The following is a 26,202-nucleotide window of genomic DNA, read 5'->3' on the forward strand; positions in this document are numbered from 1 at the left end:
GAGTGTTCCCATCTTAACAATATTAAGTCTTCTAACCCATGAACATGAAATAGTTCTTATTTATATAGATCTTATTTATTTCAGCAATGTTTACAGTTTTCTGTTTGCCAGTCTTTTACCTCCTTGGTAAAATTTATTCCTAAGCATTCTTTTGAATGCTATTATATATGGAATTGTTTTCTTTTTGTTGTTGTTGTTTGTTTGTTTTTTTCAGAGAGAGGGAGAGAGAGGGAGAGAGAGAGAGAGAGAGGGAGAGAGAGAGAGAGAGAGAGAGAGAGAATTTTTTAATATTTATTTTTCAGTTCTCGGTGGACACAACATCTTTGTATGTGGCGCTAAGGATCGAACCCCGGCCGCATGCATGCCAGGCGAGCGCACTACCGCTTGAGCCACATCCCCAGCCCTGGAATTGTTTTCTTAGTTCCCTTTACAGATCACTCATTGCTAAGTATATAGAACCATAACTGATTATTGTATATTTATTTTGTAACCTGTTACTTGCTAAATTTTCAGCTTTGGTAATCTTTTTGGTGGCTTCTTTTGTATTTTCTACATATAAAACTATGAGTTGCACAAACAAGTTTTACTTCATCCTTCCAGTTGCTCAGGCCAAAAAACTTAAAGTCACCCTTGACTGTCTTCTTTTCACATTCCACATACAAATTCTTCAGCTCAACCTTCAACATACCACCAAAATCCAAGGACTTCTCCCTCCAAAACCACACAAGTCTAAGCCACCACCATCTCTTGCCAGAATTATCACTAGAGCCTCCTAACTGGTCCCGTTTGCCACCTTGTTCCTTCTATTCTCAACACAGTCATAAGAGTGACCCCTTCAGGATAGTTGTCTACTCATGTTACTCCTTTGTTCAAAACCTTCTCATGGTTTCACCTCCCAGTGTCCTCAAAGTCTTACAGTGGCCTATGAGGTGCTACAAGACCTGGTCCCCTCATCTCTGACCTCTTCCGCTATCATTAGTTCTTCCCTACTCTACTCCAGTGACACTGGCCTTCTAGAACATGCTAGTATCTGCCCTCCTCTGTTCTTCCCCAAAATATTTGCATGGCTCTGTTAGTTACTTCCTCAAGTCTCTGCTCAATACCATTTTATCCCCTGGGCATCACGAATAAAAACAGTAACCATCACTTTCCTACCCTAGCACTTGCTTTTACCATACTCGGTTTTATCTTCTCCACTGCACTGGTCACAACATACTTCCTGTTTGATCCTATCTAAGCTACAGTGAAAGCTGACAAGGGCTTTCAACCTCTACCAAAGCCCCAAGATAATGTTCTGTGAAGATAGCAATATTCTATATTTATACTTCCCAATATTCTATTTTAATTCATCAAAATTTAAATTCCAATCACTATATGTGGCAGGTAGCTATTACATTGGACTGTACAGTCTAGAAGAGTTTATCAATAAATACACAGTAAATACTCAAATACTGGTCGAATAAATGAATGGAAGGAAAAAAGAAATCTGAAGGCTTTTCTTCTCTTTAACTTTTTAATCATAGAAGTTTTCAAACACCCACAAAAAAAAAAAAAAAAAAAAACCCTCCTGTATGTATCACCAACCTCTTACATCCTGAAGTAAGTTTTAATAGATACTGGTATCTCAATGTGGCTTCTAACAATGGCTGCACTCGTGGAAAACAGAGAATTTATATTATTCAGGCTTATATCAAACAGCCTCTCTTAAGATCTTTTAAGTGATAAGACAACACTGTCTTTTTTACATGAAGACTACCTGTATATTTTTATATCAAGGACTTGATTGCTCTTTTTCATCATTTATTTTTTCTACTTAAAATTTTAAGTGTAAAGTTACACTTTAAAAAAATACTTATTTTTAGTTGTAGTTGGATGCAATACCTTTGTTTTATTTATTTTTATGTGGTGCTGAGGATCTAACCCAGGTCGGTGCTAGGCAAGTGCTCTGCCACTGAGCCACAGACCAGCCTCATAAAGTTGCACTTTTAAAAGAGCAGCTATGCAACTATACTAAATTAGAGACTCTCTCTCTTGATAAATAACACAAATTTCTTGAGAAAGTGTTTTCATTTATATTAAGCTTTATAAATCTAGCATTTGGCATAACAAATGTTAACTGAATAAAATTCATAATTGTATAAAAGTGATACAAGTGAATTATCAGGATACAGATCTCCAAACTAAACAGACATATATCTAAAAAGGAAATTTTCAAACTTGTCCAATCAAAAGGCAGCATAACAAGATAGAAAGAAAATCACATTGGAAGCAAGTACACTTGAGTTTCAATGTAACTCACTAAGCAGGATGACCTTATCCAGTTGTATACTTCATTTGGGCTCCAATTTCCTCATTTGTGAAAAAGTTTAGATTTGATGGTCTCCAGAGATGTTATCCAACTTTAAAACAATTATATTCTACTCTAGATCCATAATACACATAAAATTTTTGAAGATGCTTATTAACTTTTCCTTCCTTTGCTAAATCATTTCCCTATGAGTTACTTTGAACAGTATATAAAGTATAATTTAATACAACATGTCAATCTGAGTGAAGAGGTGGTATTCCACATTTTGGGGGGTTACTAAAATACTGCTGGAATCCTGTGTTTAATTTACACTCAGCCAGATGATGCTGGGCTTATTAGTATTAAAAAAGTTGATTTTGGCCACATATTTCCTAGCAATTCTCAGGGTATCACTTATGTTTGAAAAAGTGTCTTTAAACGTTCTAAGCCAATTCTTCTCTTTCCTGGTTAGTCCCATAAAATGAAGTGTTTGAGGCTTTGCTCTGAGATTTTATCTTAGTTTAAATCAGTCCCAAGGCCTGACTCATGCTAGGCAAAGTGCTTTACCACTGAGCCATACTCCCAACTCCCATGCTGTTGTTTTTTTTTAAACATTTGACACATTAATATTCAGTGTTTACATTATAAATATATAAATATTATTCACAGCTGAATCACAGAGCATATTTTCATTTCCTATACTACTTTTTTGGGGAGGGTACCGGGGATTGAACTCAGGGGCACTCGACCACTGAGCCACATATCCAGCCTTGTTCTGTATTTTATTTAGAGACAGAGTCTCACTGAGTTGCTTAGCACCTTGCTTTTGCTGAGGCTGGCTTTGAACTCACAATCCTCCTGCCTCAGCCCTCTTGCCATGCTCTGATTTTTAAAGGTAGGAACTGAAGAAATGAGGGCCAGTCACATCTACCTTTCCTTGTTGCTGCTGTTCAGTGAAATTTCTGAATCTTGAATTTAAAATGTGGCTTTTGGGGCTGGGGCTATAGCTCAGCGGTAGTGCGCTTGCCTAACATGTTTGAGGCCCTGGGTTGGGTCCTCAGCACCACATAAAAATAAATAAGTAGAATAAAGGTATTTTAAAAATAAATAAATAAAAATTAAAAAAAATATATGGCTTTTATCCTTCTGTTCTGGCTGGCCTCTACAATAGTGAGCTCAGGCCAGCCATCAATTGACAATACTGATACCATACTTGGGTCTCAACACTGACAGATACACAATGGCGGCATTAGCACTGGAAGGTATCTAAAAGAGAGAGCACAAAAACTACAAAGTACCTCAAATAATTCTTATATATGGTATACAAAATAATATTGTAATTACTAAAATTAGTTTAATTGGACATTAATATTTAGTTTGGATTTTTAAACATCATTACTATGCCCCCCAAAATCTGATTATTGCTGTACTATATCTTCATCCATAATTTCAATATTCAAATTTATGTACTTCATATTTCATCTTTAAATCTCCATAAAAGTTCACGTGCAACAAATTTTATCAAAATTTCAAGAAATTTTATCCATGGGGCTGGGGATGTGGCTCAAGCGGTAGCGCGCTCGCCTAGCATGCGTGCGGCCCGGGTTCGATCCTCAGCAGCACCATATACCAACAAAAGATGTTGTGTCCGCCAAGAACTAAGAAAAAAAATAAATAAATGTTAAAATTCTCTCTCTCTCTCTGTCCCCCCCTCTCTCTCACTCTCTCTTTAAAAAAAAAAAAAAAAAGAAATTTTATCCAGATTTCAAATAACAGCAACATTTTAAAGTAAAATTTATTTTTATTTATTTATTTATTTATTAAAATTTTTTAAATATTTATTTTTTAGTTTTCGGCGAACACAACATCTTTGTTTGTATGTGGTGCTGAGGATCGAACCCCGGGCCGCACGCATGCAAGGCGAGCGAGCTACCACTTGAGCCACATCCCCAGCCCCTTAAAGTAAAATTTAAAACAAAAGACTTCTCTGAACAAAAGGCATCTATTTTCCAATAACTCATTAGCAGGAATAAGTTCAAATCAAACTTTAAAACATGTTATTAACTATCATCACATACCAACAATAAGAATATTATATTGTCATTAACTACAGAGATGTCTTGAGACCTCCCTTATTCACACTAAGATCTAAATGCATACAATTAAAGCCACCACATCAACTGTCCATATTAATCACTCACCAATTTAATTAAAGAAAACCATCTTGTCAGAAAGCATGCCTCTTCTCTATTTCTCAACATTATTGACTTTTAATAGTTCACCAAATTAGTAATTACTTGTTTATGGCATTATCAAATGTCTTGGACACAGAAGTCCAGCATGTGGCAAGGTCAGTTATAGAAATGTCCTGATAGCAAATGAAAGAAGAAATTTAACTCATCAAAGTGGTCATCGAAAGAGCAAAACCCATTATGCCTTTCTCTAGACACTCCTGGCTAGATTCAAAGTGACAGGACAAACCAGATCAAAACTAAACAGAGCTAGAAGCAACATACAAAATCCTAATGAACCCTTAGAAATCCAGGTATCGATCTGTCAACAGCTAAGCTCAATTAGTCCTTTCAGAACAAAACACCTCATGAGGTAACAAGAAACTAATTTGAGATCTGGGATATGAAAATAAAACCAGTCACTCCATATAGCTTATTGCTAGGTATAGCTGAAACACAATATTAGGGATCTTGTGAGGATTAAATAAAGATGTATATCAAACACCTTTCTACTTAGTGTGGGAGTTGGTACATAACTAATGCTCAGAAAATGTTGGTTCTTCCCCAATTATCTAAGAACCCAAGCTTACCAAGCCAAAAATCATCTGATGATTTAAAAAAGCAAAACAATACCTTTATGTATTTATTTTTAAGGTATTGTGTCCAACTACAACTAAAAAATAAATACAAAAGAAAAACCTTAAATAATAATAAAGAAAACACATTTTAAAAGAAGTTAAAGTTACAAAGTAGCAGATAGAATCATAAAAAACGAAAAACAGATACTGAAAACATTTCTGAATGGCTCAACCTTCATGGTCATTTACAACTTTCATGTTTTGTGAAATTGTCTTTAGGGATTGCTTTGACAAGAAATAGGCCAAATGCAAACTAATTCCATTTGAAAGTAAAACCTTACAATGCTTTTCTGTAGCAGGTGAACAGTTACTCTCATAGAAACCTTCACCACTGGCTATACTTCAAGCTTTCAGCAATTCTAGTTTGCAAACAAACCAGTAACAAAACTGAAAAGCTAATTTTTTCATTAGAATTGTTAAGTAACAGGAGTTCAATAAATCATTTGCCTTCTAGGAAAAAAATTAGTTTCTAACATAATATTTCTTCCAGTTCTAAGAAAATGAATCTTATTTATTTACAAACTGAAAACTGTAATACTATAGTGAAATCTTTTTTATGGCTGAAGAATGAAATATTCAAGAAATAAAGTATATAGAAAAAACAAGAGTTGGTCTAAGCTGTCTTGAGATCAAGTACTAATGCTGCCACTTGTTATATGACTCCAAGGAAGTTACTTAACTTTTCAGGGACTCTGCTTCTTGTAACAATCTTTTCAACTCTGGAAATGCTAAGATTATTTATGATATACAGACACTGTCTTCAGTGCCACCATATGTATATTTTCATGAATGTGTACATATATACATATATACCATTATTATATAACAGAATTATTTTAAAACTTATAGTAACTTACGGCCCATTAAGAAATAAAGAGAATAAAAAAGAGTGGGCATGCACAGGGTTGGGGGAGGGTAGTTCTGACCCTACATGTCATTCTCAGTACTTAGGCCATTTACACAGCCTCATGACACCTGAATTAACCAAGTAAGCCTTTAAACCCTTACAATGAAACATTAAAATTCAATGTGGCTATAATCTCTTTTTTACAAAACATGGGCCCAAAGAGTCTGGCTTCAAGTATGGGATTTAAAAAAAGAATTAGAAAAAAAAAAAAAAGGAAAAAATGTACTATATTTATCACCCAGCTCTTTTATACAACCACATTAAATACACACACACACACACACACACACACACACAAATGAAAACTCAGGCCCATTGTAATACATTGTACCATTTCTGAATGCAACACTTAGCTCAGGCTTACTACACTGACAAATAAAGGAAAGCACTTTATGAAGCCAATTTAATTGGGAGGTGACAAAAACATACAGCCATTTTCTTTAGCCTTATCATTGAATTGGCTTCAGCTCCAATCTCTGGCAAATCCCACTCAACAGAAGAAATTAACCAGGTCAGCAGAACAGGTGCTACGTTGTGTCTGTCAAGGGCCTGGCATCACCACAATTACTTGTACACAATGAAGGAGTAATCTTTACAGATCATCTCTCCCAAGAAGCATACTGGGGAGGGGGAGGAAAGCTGAAGGGAGGAGAGGCTGGAGGGAGCAAGGGGAGAGTGGGAAAAAGAGGAGGAATAGGAAGCAAAGAGAAAAGGCAAGAAAGGAAAATGAATGTGCAGCTGCCTTGCAGCTCAGCAGATGTCGGGATGTGATGTACGAGGCCAGGATAAGCTGTCGTAGCCTGCTGCCAAATAGTGGTAAGTGATTAAAGCCTGCACAGTTCTAAGCACCATATTTAGAATCTGTGGGGTTTCAAGACTTGCACCCATTCCTTGCTGTGCTGCCAGATGTTGGCAACTGGTCCAGTTCCTACTGACTGTGCATGGATGGCAGCAGTTGGTACAGAATCAAAGCAATCTGGAATGCTTCCGGAGATGCTGTACATTAACAAGTGTCACCCATCATTCACCTTTACAGAAGGCTGAAACAACTCCAATTTGCTGCCACTTCCCTCTTGGGAAACAGCCAAGATAAAGTTGCGCCTGGCAGCCCCATTTGTTTCACTCAGGTATTTCAGCTGCCTTGCTGACCTCTATTAGTTTAAGTTTTAATTTAGATTAACCCTAGCACCCCAATTAACCAGCAAGGGGAAAAGCTAAGATGTGACTAGTCATAACTCTGAAATCAGAATTTATCGAAGTTAAAATTATTAATTGGGATGAAGGGCCAATCAAGTAATGCTATTTCTTTTTTAAACAGACCTCCAAGAAAAAAAAAAAAAAAAAACTTGGATTGCCAGTAGAAGCAACTTCTCCCCAGTAATTTCAGTTTATTTTATTAAGCCTATTTAATTTATGACACACTTTCCACCCAACAATGTACACTTCAATTAATGAGAACTGGAGCATTTTTTATTGTCTCCCATGATCTCACACAATTATACAGCATTAATATCCCATATCAGGAACTTCTTTAGACACTCTTGAACAAAATAGAGTTCCAACTCTTCTGACAAATGGATACAAGAAAAAAGAAAGGAAAAAGGAATAAGGACCTCTGACTAGGAACAGCTGAGGCCACATCAATCCTCTCCTATACCTCCTCATTCAGACTCACTTATAGCAATAACTTTATAGAATGAATAAAAAAGATTAGAGAGTCTCTCTCTTTAGGGTAAAATCAGAGGTATTCCCAATACAAAATCAATTGTTCTGGTTTTACACATAATTTTCCTAGTAAGTTTCTTCCTTTACACCCATATACATAGTACAGCCATCATAGCTAAACACTCAAAAAGCGGTCCCAAATTCTCTGACAAAAGTTAATACACTAAAAGCAACAATGGCTCAGCAAAAATCAGTATAATACTGGTGAACAGCATCCTCCATTCTCAACTGGGCAAGAAAGGATATAGCCTAAAGCACATTTCACTAAGAAGCATGATTTATCAAGAGGCCCAGGAACACAGGAAGTTATTTTGGTTCTTTAGAATAGCCCAAATGTTTAGTCCACCTAAACAGTTACCAGGATTATTAAACATAGCATTATACCAGCAGAAAATCCTAGGGAAACAAGCAGGGGAGATACTCATAAAGAGATATTGAGCTAGGGGCAGGGGTGCATGCCTGTAATCCCAGCAACTTGGGAGGCCAGCCTCAGCAACTTGGTGAGACCCTGTCTCAAAAAAAAAAAAAAAAAAGCTAGGGATTTAGCTCAGTGACAACACATCCCTGGGCTAACCCTCAGAATCAAAAAAGAAAAAAAGAGAGAGATTGAGAACTGGACCATTCTCCAACTTCTACCAATTCTTTCTGTCTTTAAAGCATTATATTAATATTACAATGAACAGTGGCACTTCAATACATAATGAACTGATTTGAGCAGGCACAAAAAGACGCTTATCAAAGATAGCTGTGAAAGAATAAACCAACTGACTCAAAGATACTGAAACTGTTTTACAAATGATTTACATTTAAGCAACAACTAACCAAGTAGTTGTGGCTCTTTTCATTTCACAAGGAAAACATAAAATAGAAGGAAAACAATAACCCAGAATGACACAGTAAGTCAAATAAGGAATTCTAACTCCTTGTCTGACTCTTCCTTCCAAATAAGCAACCTTTGTTCAAAAAATTCTATTAGCTAAAATCTGATTTGTAGCCCAAAAAGAGTAAGTAAATATCATACCTGGTGGTAAAAGTCATCATCATCAAAGATTTCTTCATCCATGTCCTTCAGGTGAGCATTGGCAGGGACTTGAGGAAGGATCTCCTATGTCATTGAGAAAAAAAGAGTGAATTCCAACAAGGTTATCAAAGTAACACAGCCACTATATATACATCTAACAGTGAAAGTACTGTTCTCCTTAAGACATAAAGATCTCTTCAAATTAAACAAAACACACCCAAAATAGTCCAATAGAAAAACAGTCAAAAACATTAACAAGTAGCTAACAGAAAACGAAACACAAAATCATATGAAAATATGCTTAACTTCATTCTAATTAAAATCATGCAATTTAAAATGAGAAAAATACGACTTTCACTTCTAAGACTGGCAATACTGGAGACTAGAAAATACAGCTGGAAAGACTGAAAATTAGCACAACCTTTTGGAGGCTATTCTGTAACATCTATCAAGATTTCATGTATTTTAACATTTTCCCTTTAAGAAATCTATCCATATGTTCACAGAAACACACAAATATAAATGTTCAGAAAAGTTTTCTATAACACTGTTTCTAAAACTAGAGAAAATGTAATTATCTGTTGTTTGATTAAACTATTATATACATCCACGCAATGGATTACTCTGCAGTCACTAGGAAACATAAGGTAGGTTTCTATGTAATGATATGGAAAAAATGTCTAGGATATACTACTTTTAAAAATAACTTGTAAGATTTTAAATACAGTTGTAGTATTTCACTATACACACACACACACACACATACACACACAGTCTATACTATTTAGTAAAAAAAAAGAATCATATTCTTACATATGTATATGCTACATGCATAAACCACATAACATCCATTAACAATCATCTGAGAAGTACAATGTTCAGAGTACAGGGAATTTTACTATTCATTTCAAGTTCTTATGAGCTTAAAAAGTATTAAGTACATACTACTTCTATAATTAAAAAACAAAAATGTTTCCTGTAATCCCAGTGGCTTGGGAGGCTCAGGCAAGAGAATCATGAGTTCAAAGTTCAAAGCCAGCCTTAGCAATTTAGCAAGTCCCTAAGCAATCAGCAAGATCCTGTCTTCTAATAAAATATAAAAAAGGGCTGGGGATGTGACTCAGTGGTTAAGTACCCCTGGGTTCAATTCCTGGCACCAAAAAAAAAAACAAAAACAAAAACAAAAAAAACTCTGAAGCTTAAGGGATGAAGGGGTTGATCGGTGGTAGAGTGCTTGTATAACATGTGTCAGGCCCTGAGTTTGTTTTTGAGGCCAAATCAAAAACACTAAACCTTAAATACTGAATTATGAACGCTTCCACTACTAGACTTCTGTATTAAACTCAAAATAAGATGACCCACAAAAGTTAATAAAAGCCTCATTTTAGCCCCCCCACACTCTGTTTCTCAATAATTCAATACAGTAGTGCCACGTTCTTTTTTTCATTAATCTCTCATACCAAGAGGTAATATAATACCTACAAGTTTTTCATTTCGTTAGCCTCAAAGAAAAGTCTCCTCATCATCACCCTGAATCAAAGAGTTCTTACCGGTTCTCCTGGCAAATTCTCTGGGACAGGTTGAGCTACTGGTTCAGGTTTGCCAAGAACTCGGTAGACAGACCGCTTGGTCTGTGTTCTTCGAAGTAATCTTTCTTTGTCCATCAGAATATGATCGATCTGAGTCAAGATTGAGCGTTCAAAGGCACCAAAACCCTGCAACAACATTCAATATCAGATAATGCAAAAAGTCAGTGCTAAAAGCAGTTACAACGGCTTCTCTTTCTTTCTGTGTCAGCAGAGAAATAAACAATCATCCTTTCAAGAGACTTTCTGTTAAGGACTGAGTTTGTAAGTAACTGTAATTGATCTAAAAAAAAAAAAAAATAGGTCTTAAGCAGGTCATATCACTTTCCTATGCCAGGAGATTAACTTCTGCTCCTTTAATAACAACTGTTTTAAAATTCATTTCTTTAAAGTATTTCATATTTTCAGCACTTGAACATTTACAAGGCCTCAACTTCAAGAATAATGTTAAAAATCCAATCCTGAATGGTATAAACCCCAGTGGTAGAAATTCAGTAAATTTTGCAACAGAAATGACTGATAACAACATAACATAACAATATCCTAGCTATAGTTCCAGTTTCTTTACAACTGCTTCAGGTAACCACAACACACACTTGCCTTCCCCAATTTTCCCGAAGCCAGCTTCATTTTATCGTGCCACTTCTGCAGTGTCCGGTTCCTATAGACTGTGAAGTCAGCAAAACGCTTTGCCATGAAGCTGGGATAGTCATCCATCTCCAGCTTCCTCTTCGGTGGGGCCTTTCTCTGCTTCTTTTCTTCCACAAGCTCATCATCTTCACTAGAAATCTCCTCACTAGAAAACCAGTAAGAACACTGAGTTTAAATAAAAAACTAGGTTCACATGATATTTAGGCCTTTACCTATGCTGTCTACTAATAATACTACAGATAAGGGGATTACTTTTTTAGTTTGAAAAGAGTATTTATGAGATCGATCAAAAACTCATGTAACTTTTAGCCAAGCATGGTGGCACACACCTATAATCTCAGCTACTTGGCAGGCAGAGGCAGGAGGATCAGCAGATCAAGGCCAGCCTCAGCAACTTAGCAAGACCTTGTCTCAAAAGGGCTGATGACGTAGCTCAATAGTAGAGTGCTTGCCCAGCATGTACAATGCCCTGGCTTTAATCTCCTGAAGCATTTAAAACAAAACAATGAAGCATTTAAAACAAAACAAAAAACAACTTGTGGAACTTTTTTTCTTGATACAGGGATTGAACTTAAAGGATCTTAATCACCACACCATATCCTCAGCCCATCTTATTTTTTTTTATTTTGAGACAGGTCTCATTAAGTTGCTGAGGCTGGCTATCCTCCTGACTCAGCCTTCCCAGCCACTGGGATCATGGGTGTGTGCCACCACACCCAGCCTCATGGAACTTTTAATAAATATAAAAAGAACTTGGGTTTCAAAATATTTTTAAAAGGTAAGCAAACCATAAAAATAAATGAGGTTGTAAAACTGTATTAGAAATGCCTATGAACCAGGCCTTACATATAGGAGGGTCTTTAAGAGAAACGTGTCTCTGTAACAACTGTTCTGGAAAGGTGAATAATATTAGTTGAACCAAATGAAGAGAAGCTCAATGTAAAGAAAACTCAAGGGTATAAGCACCCAAATCAGCATTAAACTGTAGTGTAGCTACAGCCTTCTGTATCACCAGGATCTGAAACCACAAGATTCAATCAAGTACAGGTTGAAAATATTCAGAGAAAAAAAAAATTGCATATGTATTGAACATGTGCTGACTTTTTTCTTGTCATTATTCCCTAAACAATAAACAACTATTCAAGAACCTTTTTTTCTTTTTCTTTTTTTTTTTGGGGGGGGGGGTACCAAGGATTGAACCCAGCAATTCTTAGAGATTGGCTTTGAACTTGTGATCCTCCTGCCTCAGCCTCGTAAGCTGCTGGAATCACAGGTGTGCACCACCATGCCCAGCTTCATGTAGCGTTTACAGCGTATGGAGTATTATAAGTAATCTAGAGATGACTTAAGTACACAGGAGGATGAATACAGGTTATAGGTAAATACTCTGACATTTTATATAAGGGACTTGAGCATTTGCAGATTTTGGTATCGAGGTGGGGTCCTAAAAATCAATCCCCCATGGACAACTATATCTACAACTGCCATGAAAACGTAATACCACCACTCCCACTATACAGCAATTGCACTTACAGTATTACTGTCCTCAACAGACAGCAGGTACTCAACAAAATATGAGCTTCCTTTCTGGGAAAAAGCAGGCAGGTAGCAAAACCTTCATCAACCAGGATAGTTCCCCAAAGAAAAAGGATTACTTTACTGTTGTTTTCTGAAATCTTTTCATCCTTCAAAATAACTGTTTTTTTCCCCTCATCAAAGGAGATAGTTGTGACTAGGGATTGTGACTAGGATTGTAGGGGCACAAAGTGCCTCATAAACATTAATCAAACATTAATAATCAAAATATACTTTCATCTGCTAATTTCCTTGAATCTAAAGAGGAGGGGGGTCTTCTGTCTAAGCCCACAAAAGGAATCAGGCAGAGCTAATAATAAAAATCCAAATCTAACTCCCAAGTAATAAGCCATCCTGTCCACCAGCTAAATGTAAGGGGCTTTTCCTATTTTACTAAAGCTAATCTGATCTCAACCTGGAAAGGACTTGGTTTTCTCAGTCATGAGTCATGAGAAACTAACCAGATAAGCAATTCAATAGCTGTGTTTCCTCCTTACCTTTCCTCTTTGGGTTTCGTCCCATCTACTAGATGTCTAGTGTCTGGATACTGGAAAAGTAACTCTTCCTGAAGATCTACCAATGACCTCAACAATGCTTTAAGGGCTTTGTGACCTGGGAAGGAAATGAAGCACAATTAATTGTAGGTACAATTAATCATCTATAATTCTTCTAAGAGGGCAAACCTGCAACTTATGTCTCCTGAGCAGTTCTAGTAGAGGGGGTTAGGTCAGAGGAACATGCCAGATACATATAGAACTCTCTGAAATACAGAATTTCCAGTGGAAATAACAACAATGCCTACCTCATAGGGCTGTTATGAGGAACAAGCAATAATATGTGTAAGGTGCTTAAAAACTATCTGCAAATAATGAGACTTCAATAAATGCTTAGTTTTTAAATTTATTTAGTTGGACAAACTTCCTGTCATCATAACCTACTTAAGTGTGCCCTTGGCATCAAATTTCTTGGGTATATTTCTACAGGTTACTCTCTGAGCTCTTGGATTATCCATCTTACCAATCAATGCAATTCCTCCTCTTCTAAAAAGTACAACTCAGTCCTAGGATTCCTACCACCATACTCTGTCTCTGGCTTGAGTTGCATATCATTCTCTCAGTCTCTTACATATTTCCTTATGGAAAATTCCTGTTCATATATTAACATTCAGGTTTAAGACTTTCTATTTGCAATACTAAACTGTATATTAAACACATGTATGGAGATGATGTTCTCACCTGATTCTCGTGGCCAACAGGATGCATTTGTAGCCAATTAGGACCAGGTATGTAGGCTATGACTAAGAACTTTCAGAATAAAAACTGAGAACACTGTAACTTCTCTACCAGAATAATCCTACTAAGGAAGTTAACCAGACACTGGTAATTGCCATTTAGAGAGCACTCATTCCTCTCCTATAATCAAACTTGCACATTCTTAGTAACTGGCAAAAAAAATCTTCATATGAATGCTCTATCCCACCTTCAAACATGTCATGTCAGAAACAGATCTTCTTTCCCTAATACTTCTTCCTTGTCCAAATTTCTCTTTTCTGCTTAGTGTGTATTTTTATAGGAGATCAATGATATTTGGGGGTTTTAACTGGTTGTTAAATCCTGTATTTTCCATTCATATTATCACTAGTAACTTGTCCATTTATCTCCGGCCATATTCATATCATTACTTCTTCCTTTTCTTTTTTAATTTTTTTTTCTTTTTTGGTAGTACCAGAGATTGAACGCAGAAGTACACTGCTACTGAGCTACAGCCCTAGCCCTTTTTCTGTTTTGAGACAGGGTCTCGCTTAGCTGCCCAGGCTGGCCTCAAATTTATGATCCTTCTGCCTCAGCCTCCCTAGCTGTTGGAATTTCAGGGGCCCACCACCATGCCCCACTCTTTGTTTACTTAAGTAACTGTAATCTCACAAGCATCCCTACATTCAACAATTCCTACTTCTTTTTTTTATGTTCCACACTAACTTCAGCCCAAACATCAGTAATATCTTATTCTTTCTTTTCTGCTTCTGCTTCTACCTTACCCAGCTTGACCAGCCTTCTCACCATTTTACACTCCAGGCGGATCCCAGGCACAAATCCCTTTTGCATTTACAACCCCATTTCAACAGGGCACCAACACAGGTTAGACAGCTCTCCACGTGTGTCCTACTGCAGCCTTCTATTCAACATACGGCTTAGAGCTAACCTACCTGGGAAAGCCTTCACAGAGTGATCAGAAGGATCATCTGACCCAGTAACTACTTTGCATGGCTTCAAATAATCTGCATATAAAACTATGTAAATACAACTTCCTTGTTTAAAATAATATAAAACCCTTGATCATATCTTTTCTAAATCCCATACTCTAATCCTTCTATAATCAATGCATATCTGTGCCATTTAGGAGGATTTTAGAATATATAAACCGTTCCTCAAAAAAAAAAGTCCAGAATGCCTTGTGTTGCAAATCAAGAGTCTAAACCTGTTGCTCTCAATCTTTTTCGCCCCCACCCCACCCCACCCCAGCGTTCTTTTTTCTTTTGTGGTACTGGGGATCAAACTCAGGGATTCATGCATGCATGCTAGGTAAGCACTTTGCCACTGAGCTATACCCCCAGCCCTTTTTAATTTTATTTTGATACAGGGTCTCACTAAGTTACCTGAGCTGGTCTCCAACTTGTGATCCTCCTGCCTCAGCCTCCTCAGTAGCTAGGATTATAGATATAAGCCACCAGGCCTAGTTTCTCTCAATCTTGAGAGAGAGGGGGAGTAGGGGAAAAAGAGAGGGAAACAAAACGAAACATAACTCTGTTTCACCAAATATGGAAATAACGTTTTTCATGAAGAAGAAAAAAGTAATATAAACGAATTTTTCTTTCTGTTAACTTTGGGAAATGGATCAAATATAAACAAGATGAAAAGTAGTCAAAAGAAAAAAAAAAGAATAAACAGGTAACAATTTTAAAGGCAAAGTTTACTCAGTCTAAATGTGCTAGGTAAGTAGAACAATACAAATTTATGTAAATAGATGGAAAATTTTCAAAGGAAGGAGGAAAGTAAAGACTTCAAATGGTAAATACAAATATGTTACTTCAAATGACCATCTGTGAAAGGAGCCGATTATTTTAAACAGATATTCCATAGTAGCTAGAGTTCTGAAAGTATATGTTGTAGCAAGTCTTAATAATAATAAAAAAAAAAAACTAATACTTGGAAGAGTGCCCATGAAAATATATTTATTTCATCCAAATGAGTGAAATACATAAATATTAACCATTGCTTTTACCTTCTTTTCTAGAAATGGTCATACGGATTGTTTGTTTGCAGTGCTAGGGATTGAATTTAGGGCCTTGCACATGCAGGCAAATGTTCTACCATTGAGCTATTCCAGTCCAAATGGCTATATCTTAAGAAATAGATCTTGGACCGAGGTTGTAGCTCAGTGGTAGAGTGCTAGCCTAGCATGTGCGAGGCCCTGGGTTCGATCCTCAGCACCACATAAAAATAAATAAATAAATAAATAAATAAGAAATAGATCTTATGTTTTTCACAGAGAAACCCCAAACCCATTTTGTATTTGCAAAGTGTGTGTTTGGTTTTGTTTTGTTTTTTTGTTTGTTTGGTTGGGTTTTTTTGTTTTGTTTTTTTGGTACCAGAGACTGAACCCAGAGGCACTTAAATACTGAGCCACATCCTCAGCCCTTTCTATTGTGACACAGGGTCTCACCCAGTTGCAATCCTCCTGCCTCAGCCTCCTAAACTGCTGAAATTATGGGATTATGCCACCCTGCTTGGCTTGCAAAGTAGTTTTAAAGATTCTCCAGGCCAACCCTTGAAAACATTAGGCTAAGTAAAATAAGCCAGTTGCACAAAAGGGAAAATGTTATATAATTACACTTAAATGAAGTACTTAAAATAGTTGAATTCAGAGACATATATAGGTATATGCTGTCTGACACCTCTGCAATAATTATTTTTTAAAACTGACTTGAACAAAATTAAAGGCTTGTATAGCTACCTGAAAGTGGCCCTTAAAAGTGGTAGTCTTAGGGGCTGGGATTGTAGCTCAGTGGTAGAGCACTTGCCTTGCATGTGTGAGGCTCTGGGTTCGATCCTCAGCACCATGTAAAAATAAATAAATAAAAATAAAGATATGGTTGGGGATGTGGCTCAAGCAGTAGCACGCTCGCCTGGCATGCGTGTGGCCCGGGGTTCGATCCTCAGCACCACATACAAACAAAGATGTTGTGTCCGCCAAAAACTAAAAAATAAATATTAAAAAATTCTCTCTCTCTTAAAAAAAATAAATAAATAAAATAAGGTCATTCAGGTGGCCCTGACCCAATATGACTAAAGCCTTTGTGAGAAGTGTGTGTTAGGACAGAAACACAAAGGAAAAGATTTTAAAAAAATAAAAAAATAAAGATATGGGCTGGGGTTGTGGCTCAGCGATAGAGCGCTCAACTAGCACGTGTGAGGTGCTGGGTTCAATCTTCAGAACCACATAAAAATAAAGGTATAAAAAAAAAAGTGGTAGTCTTAGCTGGATGCAGTGGTGCATACCTGTAATCCCAATGGCTCTGAAGGCTAAGACAGGAGGATCCTGAGTTCAAAGCCAGTCTCAGCAACAGCAAGGCACTAAGCAACTCAGTGAGACCCTGTCTCTAAATAAAATACAAAATAGGGTTGGGGATGTGGCTCAGTGGCTGAGTGTCCCTGAGTTCAATCGCCAGTACCAAAAAAAAAAAAAAAAAAAAACCAAGTTGTAGTCTTTTGTTGGATATTTTGACGATTCTTGGTTATGCTACATGTGAGAATTGTGACTTGCTTGTTGGTGAGCAGCTATAAACATTGTAGACTACTTTGCAGCTTCTTCCCTGTGTGGTTTCTGATTTCAAGTTTTAGATCATGGAAAATAAATAGTGCCTACAGGAAGTAAGGCACAGGTACTTTGCTCTTCCTAACCTTTTTATTTTTTTATCGTGTTAACAAAATAACATAAAATTTACCAATTTTTGCCATTTTAAAATATACATTAAGTTCGGTAGGGTAAGTATATTCACATTGTCATGCAGTTAATCTCTAGTACTTTTTTATCTTTCAAAACTGAAAGTCCTACACATAACTCCCCTTTCCTTATCCCTGTAGCCTCCCAGAAACACCATTCTACTTTCTGTCTCCATGATTCTGATGACTGCAGCTAGCTTATATAAGTAAAACCATAAACTATTTGTCTTTTTATAATTGGTTTATTTCCTTGGCTTAACATCCTCAAGGTTCACCCATGTTGTAGCATGTGTCAGAATTTCCTTCTTTTTAAAAATCTGAACAATATTCCATTGTTTTTTTCCTGTTCTTTTTGAAGAGGTTCAATTTGAAGTAATACAGATGACTTTTTTTCTCTACAGAGATAAATGGGATGGTAGGATTATTTATTATATTCTAGTCTTGGGGGATCTTTTTAAAAATTGTGGTAAAATATATATTATATTACCATTTCAACTATTTTAAGTATACAGTTCAGTGCTATTAAATACATTTAGATCATTGCATAACCATTACTACTATCTATCACCAAAATTTTTTCACCATACCAAACAGTGTATTCATTAAACAATATTTCCCCAGTTCCCCTCTTTCCCAATCTCTGATAACTACTTTTTTTTCCCCCATAGCTTTACTGAGGTAAAATTGAAGTACTATAAAATGCACATATTTGAAGTATGCAATTTGATCAGTTTTGACATGTATATAACTAACAATCAATATACAAAGCTCTGGTAACTATTATTACTACTTTATCACTATGTTGTTGTTTTGTGGTGCTTGGAATTGAATCCAGGTCCTCACAAAAGCTAGGCAAACACTACCATTTGCATAGCAATGTGGATATACTTACACTACTGGACTGTATATTTAAAAGTGGTAAAAATTAGTAAATTTTCTGTTATATGTTTTTTTAACACGATAAAAAAATTAAAAGTTTAGGAAGAGCCAAGTGCTTGTCCCTTACTTCCTGTAGGCACCATGTGTCCATAATTTGAAACTTGAAATCAAGAACAACACAAGCCAACAAGCAAGTCATAACTCCACTCCAACATGTAGTATAACCAAGAATTGTCAAAACATCAAACAAAAGACTACAACTTTTAAGGGCCACTTTCAAGCAGCTACACAAGCCTTTCATTTTGTTCAAGTCAGTTTTTAAAAAATCCATTGCAGATATATGAGACAGCATATCAATCCAACAAGAAAATAGAGAGCCAATATCAGTAAATCAAAGTGTGCCTTTGTGTTAATACTTTCTCATATGTTCTCATTTTATACACCCCCTCACCCACTCAGAAAGTAGCCCTCAAGTATTTAAGCTCCATTCAGAGATAGCACCACCATGCATCAAAATGTCAAGAGACCTACCAGAGATGAAATCTGCAATTCTGTGCTTCTAACCACTACCAAAAAAAAAAAAAGTTTATTAAAGTAAATGTCACCAATGGCCCAACACCTTGACAACTTCTTGTGAAGGTATTTAGCAAACAGAAGCCAATAATCATTTCTTTGCAACCTGAGGGTCACATTTTTGTCTAGATGGTGTGTAAAACCTGAAGACAAAATGGAACAATCCTTTGCTGGAGGTAGGCAGACTCCTCAAAGCCAAAGCTGACAACAGTGAGAGAAGACTTTCCTAGAGTCTGGAATCCAAGAGTGAATTTCTCCCAGCCAAAACAAATAAAGCAAACCCTCTTTATTATTCATATAGTACTGAATTCTATTCGTTTAACCCTGTGAATAATAAGTTGAAATCAACCGTTTCTAATTTACCTCTAATTTTTCTCCCAATTATTACAAGAGTTAAATGTTAAGAAAAACAGCCAAATATGCTTTCTTCACTCTCCTTTGTGTCACATGGCCACAAAACAAATAGAAACTGTCAAAGATATCTAGTTTATTTTGCCCTACATGGTCCACTTCAAGAAGTCTTTCCTAGAAGAGGAGATTAAGGAGGACATCTGCCTCACCATTTTACCAAGCTTCAACCTAAGCATCTGATCACCAGCTTTAGGAATAACTCTAAGTAGAGAATAAATAGAAAGACTACTTTATTGAGGGTTAGGAGCCCTGCACTTTAACTCACACTATTACTGACTAGTCATAATATGCCAAAAGGACCAATTTAATCTGTGAATCTCAGTGTTCTCATTTACAAAATGTAGATAATTCTTGGCTTACTGATCTCACAGAAATAAGGTGAAAAACAATAAATGTGTCATTGTCTATTTTAGCAGGGCACGATGATGCACACCTGTAATCCCAGCGATTGGAGAGGCTAAGGCAGGAGGATCACAAGTTCAATACCAGGCTCAGCAACTAGCAAGACCCTCAGCAATTTAGGGAGACCCTGTCTCAAAGCAAAATAAAAAGGGATGGGGATATAGCTCAGTGCTCAAGTGCCTCTGGGTTCATTCCCTAGAATCTGGGGGTGGGGGGGAGGTATTTCAAAAAGCCAAAAATCATTGAAATAGAAGGCATATTACTATCAAAAATTGTCACCTTCTACAAGGTAAAATTCTTTTAAGCTCTGCTTATGCAGATCTACAGCACTAGGATTGGACTAGTATTCATATTCCAGTATTCATTTACATGCTGCCCGTATGCAAGCATTCTATATATAAAATGTCACCAATCTAAAAACCATTTTGCCCTAACAGCTTTATTTTTTCCCCTGATTCATCTAGGCTGTCCAACACAACAAAATTGTAGGCAGAGAATCAGTTTGGACATGGCACACAGTTCATTAATTAGATCATAAACCAATAAGTAAAAATTTCTGGCAATGGGATAGAGGGGAAATTAGAAAAAGTGAATGTATAAAGTAAAATAAAGCTAATCTTACCAATTTTTAAATGTCTATACAGCTATTTTAAAATAAATAGGCAAACAGATTTACATACAAATACACATCAACTCCTACATTCCTATTACCCCAGATAAAATACATTGAACTGGAATTTACAGAGTACAAGAACATTTTTTCCCTCCCTCAAAAGTAACTCCAGAACTAGAGCTAAACTATAGGTCAAAATGACACACGATATATTGGCCTGAGAACAATACTTTTCATTCAAATCCACACAAGCCTGCCACTTGCACTAGTCATCCCCAGCAATTAATCCCCCAAGAAAGACGTTTGATTAAATCTTTTCAAGCAAATCCTTTGCTTTGCTTTTGTTAGTTCACTTCTTGTCAACATCTATTAAAATATGCCTTTAATTCTCCCACAATCTTAAAAAACACCGATTCCACTGTCTTCAACTTTAATCAACTGTATGGCCGGCATTTTTCATTTCATAATAATGTGCTGCTTGGAATTCAAGAGGCAGGCTCAGCATCAATCATCTGGTAAGAATTTTTCCACTGCAATAAATATGCAAATGAGGAGAGCCAGTCAGTCGTATTTCAGGCCCGACTTGCTAGTGTTTTAAAAAAGACACAAATTTATTAATTGCCGGTGGCCAGAGGAATCCTATTACTTTGGGCATTGATTACAAAGCTGTGTGAGTGATTATTGTGCAACTCGCGGGCTACCCAGGCATGAGGAAAAATTATTAAAGCAAGGCAGAGATTATCAACTCAGAATAACAATAAGCCTTAACATTTAGGCCCTAACTTCTTCAACAAAGAATTACGTGAAGGCTCCACTGTATCATAATTCCGAATTCTGTCAGTATTACTGTTTGGGCTTGTTCTATATTCCCCAAGCAGAATGGCGTTACCAGTAAGAAAGAGGACTGCTGGTTACAAATTCCTCAACAACAACCATTTGGATGAATGGCTATCATTTTTCCAATGTAGGTCCAACTAGAACTTTTATGTATCAATGTAAGTATACACATGCACAGGTGTGTGTGTAGAGACAAGCACAGATTTAATAAATGGGTACACTATCATGAGGACTGATTTTAACTGGTATAGTGTAAGGAATTTTACCCAGTGTGTTGGACAGTTCTGTGGACCAAAAGCAGGCTTCTTTTTTTTAATGGCTAAATAATGTCACACTAAAAGAACCTTGTGGGAGCAGAGTATAGGTACTTATATTCTAAAATCACAAAGGCTAAGCCACAAGCAGACTTGGGTTTTCATACCACAAAGGGCACCACAGTAGAAAGGCACGCAATCTATGGAGGGGTCTGCGGAGAAAACAACTTGAGAGGCTAATTCTGAATGCAAAGTGTTTTTGTGAGAAACATTCAATCCAAGACATATTAAATAAAATAAGAAAGAGGACTCAGCGGACAAAACTTATTATTTTTTTTTTCTTTTAGGAGACTGATGTGGGGAATTCAGGGAATAAGTGGAAGTTGAAATAAGGGAGAGATGAAGACGTGATAAAATACATGGTGGGTGAGCCCCCCACAGAAAGAAACAACAAAAAAAGAATCTGTAACATTTTACATTACTGCCACACTAAGTAACATGATAAATAGTGTGCATTTGAGTTCTGTGGAGGGACATCCCACTCAAGCTGTAATTTCTGACCAGGCATGAATTTATAAGGAAGGCAAAGGAACTGCTGAATTTCTTAGGTTTCCCTGAATACTCTCTCAAATACCTTGATGAAGTATGTCAATAAATCCTTAAAAAGCCCTATAGGACACAGCAATCTAACTGATCAATGTACTTCCAGAAATGCACTGCAGTTACCTTCTACTTCACAGTTCCTAGATAGCCTCCATTGCTCCTGAGTACTTTTCCTAAAAAGAGAAATTTATTTTCTCCCTTTAAACAGAAAGAGTTAATGCTCAGAATACAAGGCTCTTAAGTTCAAGTTTATTTACAAGTAATTGTTTAAACTGTCTTAACAGCAGTTACACAGGGAGAGTGTGGATACTTTCATTTGTATTTTATATGCTTTTGAACTGCTTAAATATTTTATAAGCATATTACTTCTATGATTTAAAATTTTATTAAAATTTAAAGTAAACTGTAACGTAAGGAAACTTATTAAAAATCCAAGTGGCCCTCTCATTTCATTTAAAATAAAGTCTGATTTTTCCATATTACAAAACTGTCCCTAGGTGAAACTGTCCCTAACCAAACGCCTAAATTCTCAAAGTCATATGGGTATAGAAATAGCTCCAAAGAAAATGGGAATTCAGAAAACACTTTTCTGAAAAACAGGGATGTCACACAGAATTAATCACTCTTTTCCCAGGATCATTCCTATCATCATCATCACAATTTCATTGTGCTGGGAGTCTGATTTCACTGCGTTAAGCTGCTGCAGGGCAGAGACCTACCTCATGCTGTCACTCTAGCATCTAACATATCACCTGGGCCATAAAAGCTATTCTACAAATGCTTTCATTTCAGAGAGATGATGCCTTATGCCGCATGACAGAACATCTGGTCATACTATCATTTCCAAATCCAAATGCTGATGAGCAAACCAAAGGTGACAACTTATTTCTGAACTTTAATGTCAACTATGTATTCTCAACAAACGAACCTTTTGTTAACAGATGCAAAGTTGCCAAACTTGACATTTTACTATTATAGCATACCAGTTATAAGATGCATGGGCTACTCACAACATTTACTAGACTTGGGAATTTCCATCATAAAAATAGTTAGGTGAGTTACAATGCATGCTAAAGAAGACTTAAGAACTGCCACCACTTACGTGGATAAACTGATGCTCGGAAAATAAATGATTGTTTTGTTTCTTTGCATATTAGTAAAATAAGGGTTGTTTATTCGCCAATTCAAAATAAAACACCATGAGAGAATGTGTTCAAATAAAACTACTTAAATGGTTCTTTTTGCACTAAGAGCAGCTTACCTATATCCATGCCTTCTCATGAGCTCCTTGAAAGCAGAGACTACTAACTAGTCACCTTGTTATGCTTCTTACTGGCGAATGGCAGACTCTATATGGTTGAATATATACATACAATTAAATATATTCTACATTTTAATCTTTTTCTTTGGCCTGTACTTTCTATGTGTGCATTTCAAGTCTTCAAAGAACCATATAGGTAGTCTAATATTCATTCACATAACTCTTTCAAGAAGAGGGGAGCACTGGGACCAAGGCTACAGTGTACAACTATACTACCACTTTAAGATTAAACAGTTAACACTCAATAAGTACCTACTAAGTCCTTACACTACTAAGTCCTTACACACACTACCCAAAGAACTTTGTATACAACTACTTCAATTCTCACAACAATCATTTGAGGTAGTATAATTATTTCACCATTTTACAAATGAAGAAAATGAAACATTACCACAAGCTTTAAAAAAAAAAAAACTGGACAGTTTTCATTTTCTAGATCAATGTACCCTTGTGGGTTATGTATCAAAACTATCTGGGGAACAAAGTGTAATAAAATTGTCAATTACTAGGAAATGACAAAACTTCCCTCATCAATACTGCCACACAAGAAAAAAATACTAGTGAGGCTCTGTTAAAATGTCATGTCTAAGTTTGGTTCACACACTTGAAAAGACAAAATGGGGAAACTAAAGGAAGCCCAAATCACATAGAAGGAGACCAGGTACCATAGGACAAGACAAAGGAACACTTCTTTAACCTGAAAAAGAGAATGTTAAGAACTGAATTAATAGTCTCCAAAATACAAAGGCCAAATACATCAGAAAAGATGCTTAGCTTCACTGCTAAAAAATTTTAAAAAGACATAAAAATTTAAAACAATGTGACAAATGACATCTCATATTAACCTCCCTCTAAACAATTTGCTGTTTAGAGGTAAACAGCTCAGTGGTAGGACATTTGCCGAGCAGTGCAAGGTCTTGGGTTTACTCCTCAATACCACAAATTTTTTTTCATTCATTAAATAAATTTAATAAAACAATGTGATATTTTTCTGACAGTGTTTAATTCTAGGGGGCATTCACAACTAGTAAGAGTTTAATTAGCACAACATATCCAAAAAGCAGTCAGGCAAAACGTATCCAAGTTTTACACATCTACTGCATGGCACATACCTATAATCTCAGAGACTCAGGAGGCTGAAACAGAAGGATCTCAAGTTCAAGGCCAGCCTCAGCAACTTAGCATGACCTTAAGCAACATAGCAAGAACCTGTCTCCAAAAACAAACAAGCTAGGGATTTATCTCAGTGGTAAAGTGTCCCTCATTCCTGGATTCAATTCCCAATATCACAAAAATCAAAGTAAAGAGTTAGGTATAAAAATAATATTTTCAGGATTATTTATAATAAAAGGTTAAAACTGTAAATATCTTAAGTGCTCATTTATAAGGGACTACTTAAAATTTAGTTTAGTAAGGAAACATTTTGTGCAGCTAGAGAATAGGTAAGTATAAGTGGAACATGGTTTGAATTAAAACAAACCACAAGAATGTTTTGGGGGCTGGGGATGTGGCTCAAGCGGTAGCGCGCTTGCCTGGCATACGCGGGGCGCTGGGTTCGATCCTCATAAAAATAAAATAAAGATGTTGTGCCCAACAAAAACTAAAAAATAAATATTAAAAAAAAATTTTTAAAAAAAGAATGTTTTGAGGATATCTGAGATAATCTGAACTAGGTTAAATGAGATGATCGTATTACATAAGAAATATCTTCATTTTGATAAAGCCATACAAAATGTTTACAGGAAAAATGATATGGTGATTGTTATTTACATAAATTATTTAGAAAAAATATTCAGAAAAATAAAACAAATACAGCAAAATATTTTTAAGAAAGAAAAGGTAGAATGATATGGGAAGATGTAAAGCATGAACTCACCTATCCTTTTTGAAAGTTTATGCTCATATAAAGTATCTGGAAGGATGTTCAACAAAATTGTTAAAAATACTGAGAATATAAAAAAGAGGACTTTCGCATTCCACTGCGTTACATATTTCAGTATTGTTTGTAGTAGGGAAGAACATACTTGGCTGTGTTTGCAAAAAAGAAAAAATACTTTTATAACAAACAAGTTTTACTTCTATTATTTTTTTAAAAAGCCATTAAGATTAAATAAAGATCTTCAAGAATATAAAGAGATTTTCTAAAGTAGATGTAATTCTCCCTGTCAACAGATAATCAAACAAGAAGAAATCGATTAAAATACAACTAGGAGAATCAGAGGTGGTCAAAGGTAGATTGACAAGATCATCCATCCCTAGAACTAGCTTAAAATTTTGCCTTTTGATTCACAGAAGAAATAACAAGGACCAATAAAAGTAACGGAGAAATGCTTACCCTCATTAAACACTGGGAAATGTCAATTAAAAGAAATGTAAATTAAAATATACAGACACTATCTTCCATTTATCAAAGTGACAAAGATGAAACAAAATTATAATACTCAGTGTTGACAAGAATAAGGGAAACTGATATTCATACAAAGAAGGTGAGAATGTAAACTGGTACAACTTTTCTGGAGGGCAACTTGGTGATAAAGATCAAAAGTCTTAGAATTGTGCATGTCCTTGGAAAATGTACTACTTCTACACCTAGAAATTTATTTTATATAACAGTAAAATAACATAGATACAAATAAAGACTTAGTAACAACAATGTTTATTGCATTATTTATACAAATGAAAACCTGG

At 36.0% G+C, this 26,202-nt stretch overlaps 1 protein-coding gene across 2 annotated transcripts in view; it reads right to left on the reverse strand.

Annotated features, from left to right (window-relative positions):
* Positions 1–26,202, reverse strand: part of Aatf (apoptosis antagonizing transcription factor) — a 111,726-nt gene that overhangs the window by 50,495 nt on the left and 35,029 nt on the right. For both annotated transcript variants that reach the window (XR_013343944.1, XM_026398013.2), the window contains exons 5-8: positions 13,119–13,233; positions 10,996–11,191; positions 10,360–10,524; positions 8,810–8,893 (exon numbers count right to left, since the gene is read on the reverse strand). Coding sequence is in view for 1 of the 2 variants with exons in the window: in XM_026398013.2 (XP_026253798.2) it covers positions 8,810–8,893; positions 10,360–10,524; positions 10,996–11,191; positions 13,119–13,233 (560 nt within the window). In the remaining variant the exon portion in view is untranslated. The remainder of the gene's footprint in view (positions 1–8,809; positions 8,894–10,359; positions 10,525–10,995; positions 11,192–13,118; positions 13,234–26,202) is intronic.

The sequence above is a fragment of the Urocitellus parryii genome, chromosome 7, assembly GCF_045843805.1.
Source record: "Urocitellus parryii isolate mUroPar1 chromosome 7, mUroPar1.hap1, whole genome shotgun sequence".
Lineage (NCBI taxonomy): Eukaryota > Metazoa > Chordata > Mammalia > Rodentia > Sciuridae > Urocitellus > Urocitellus parryii.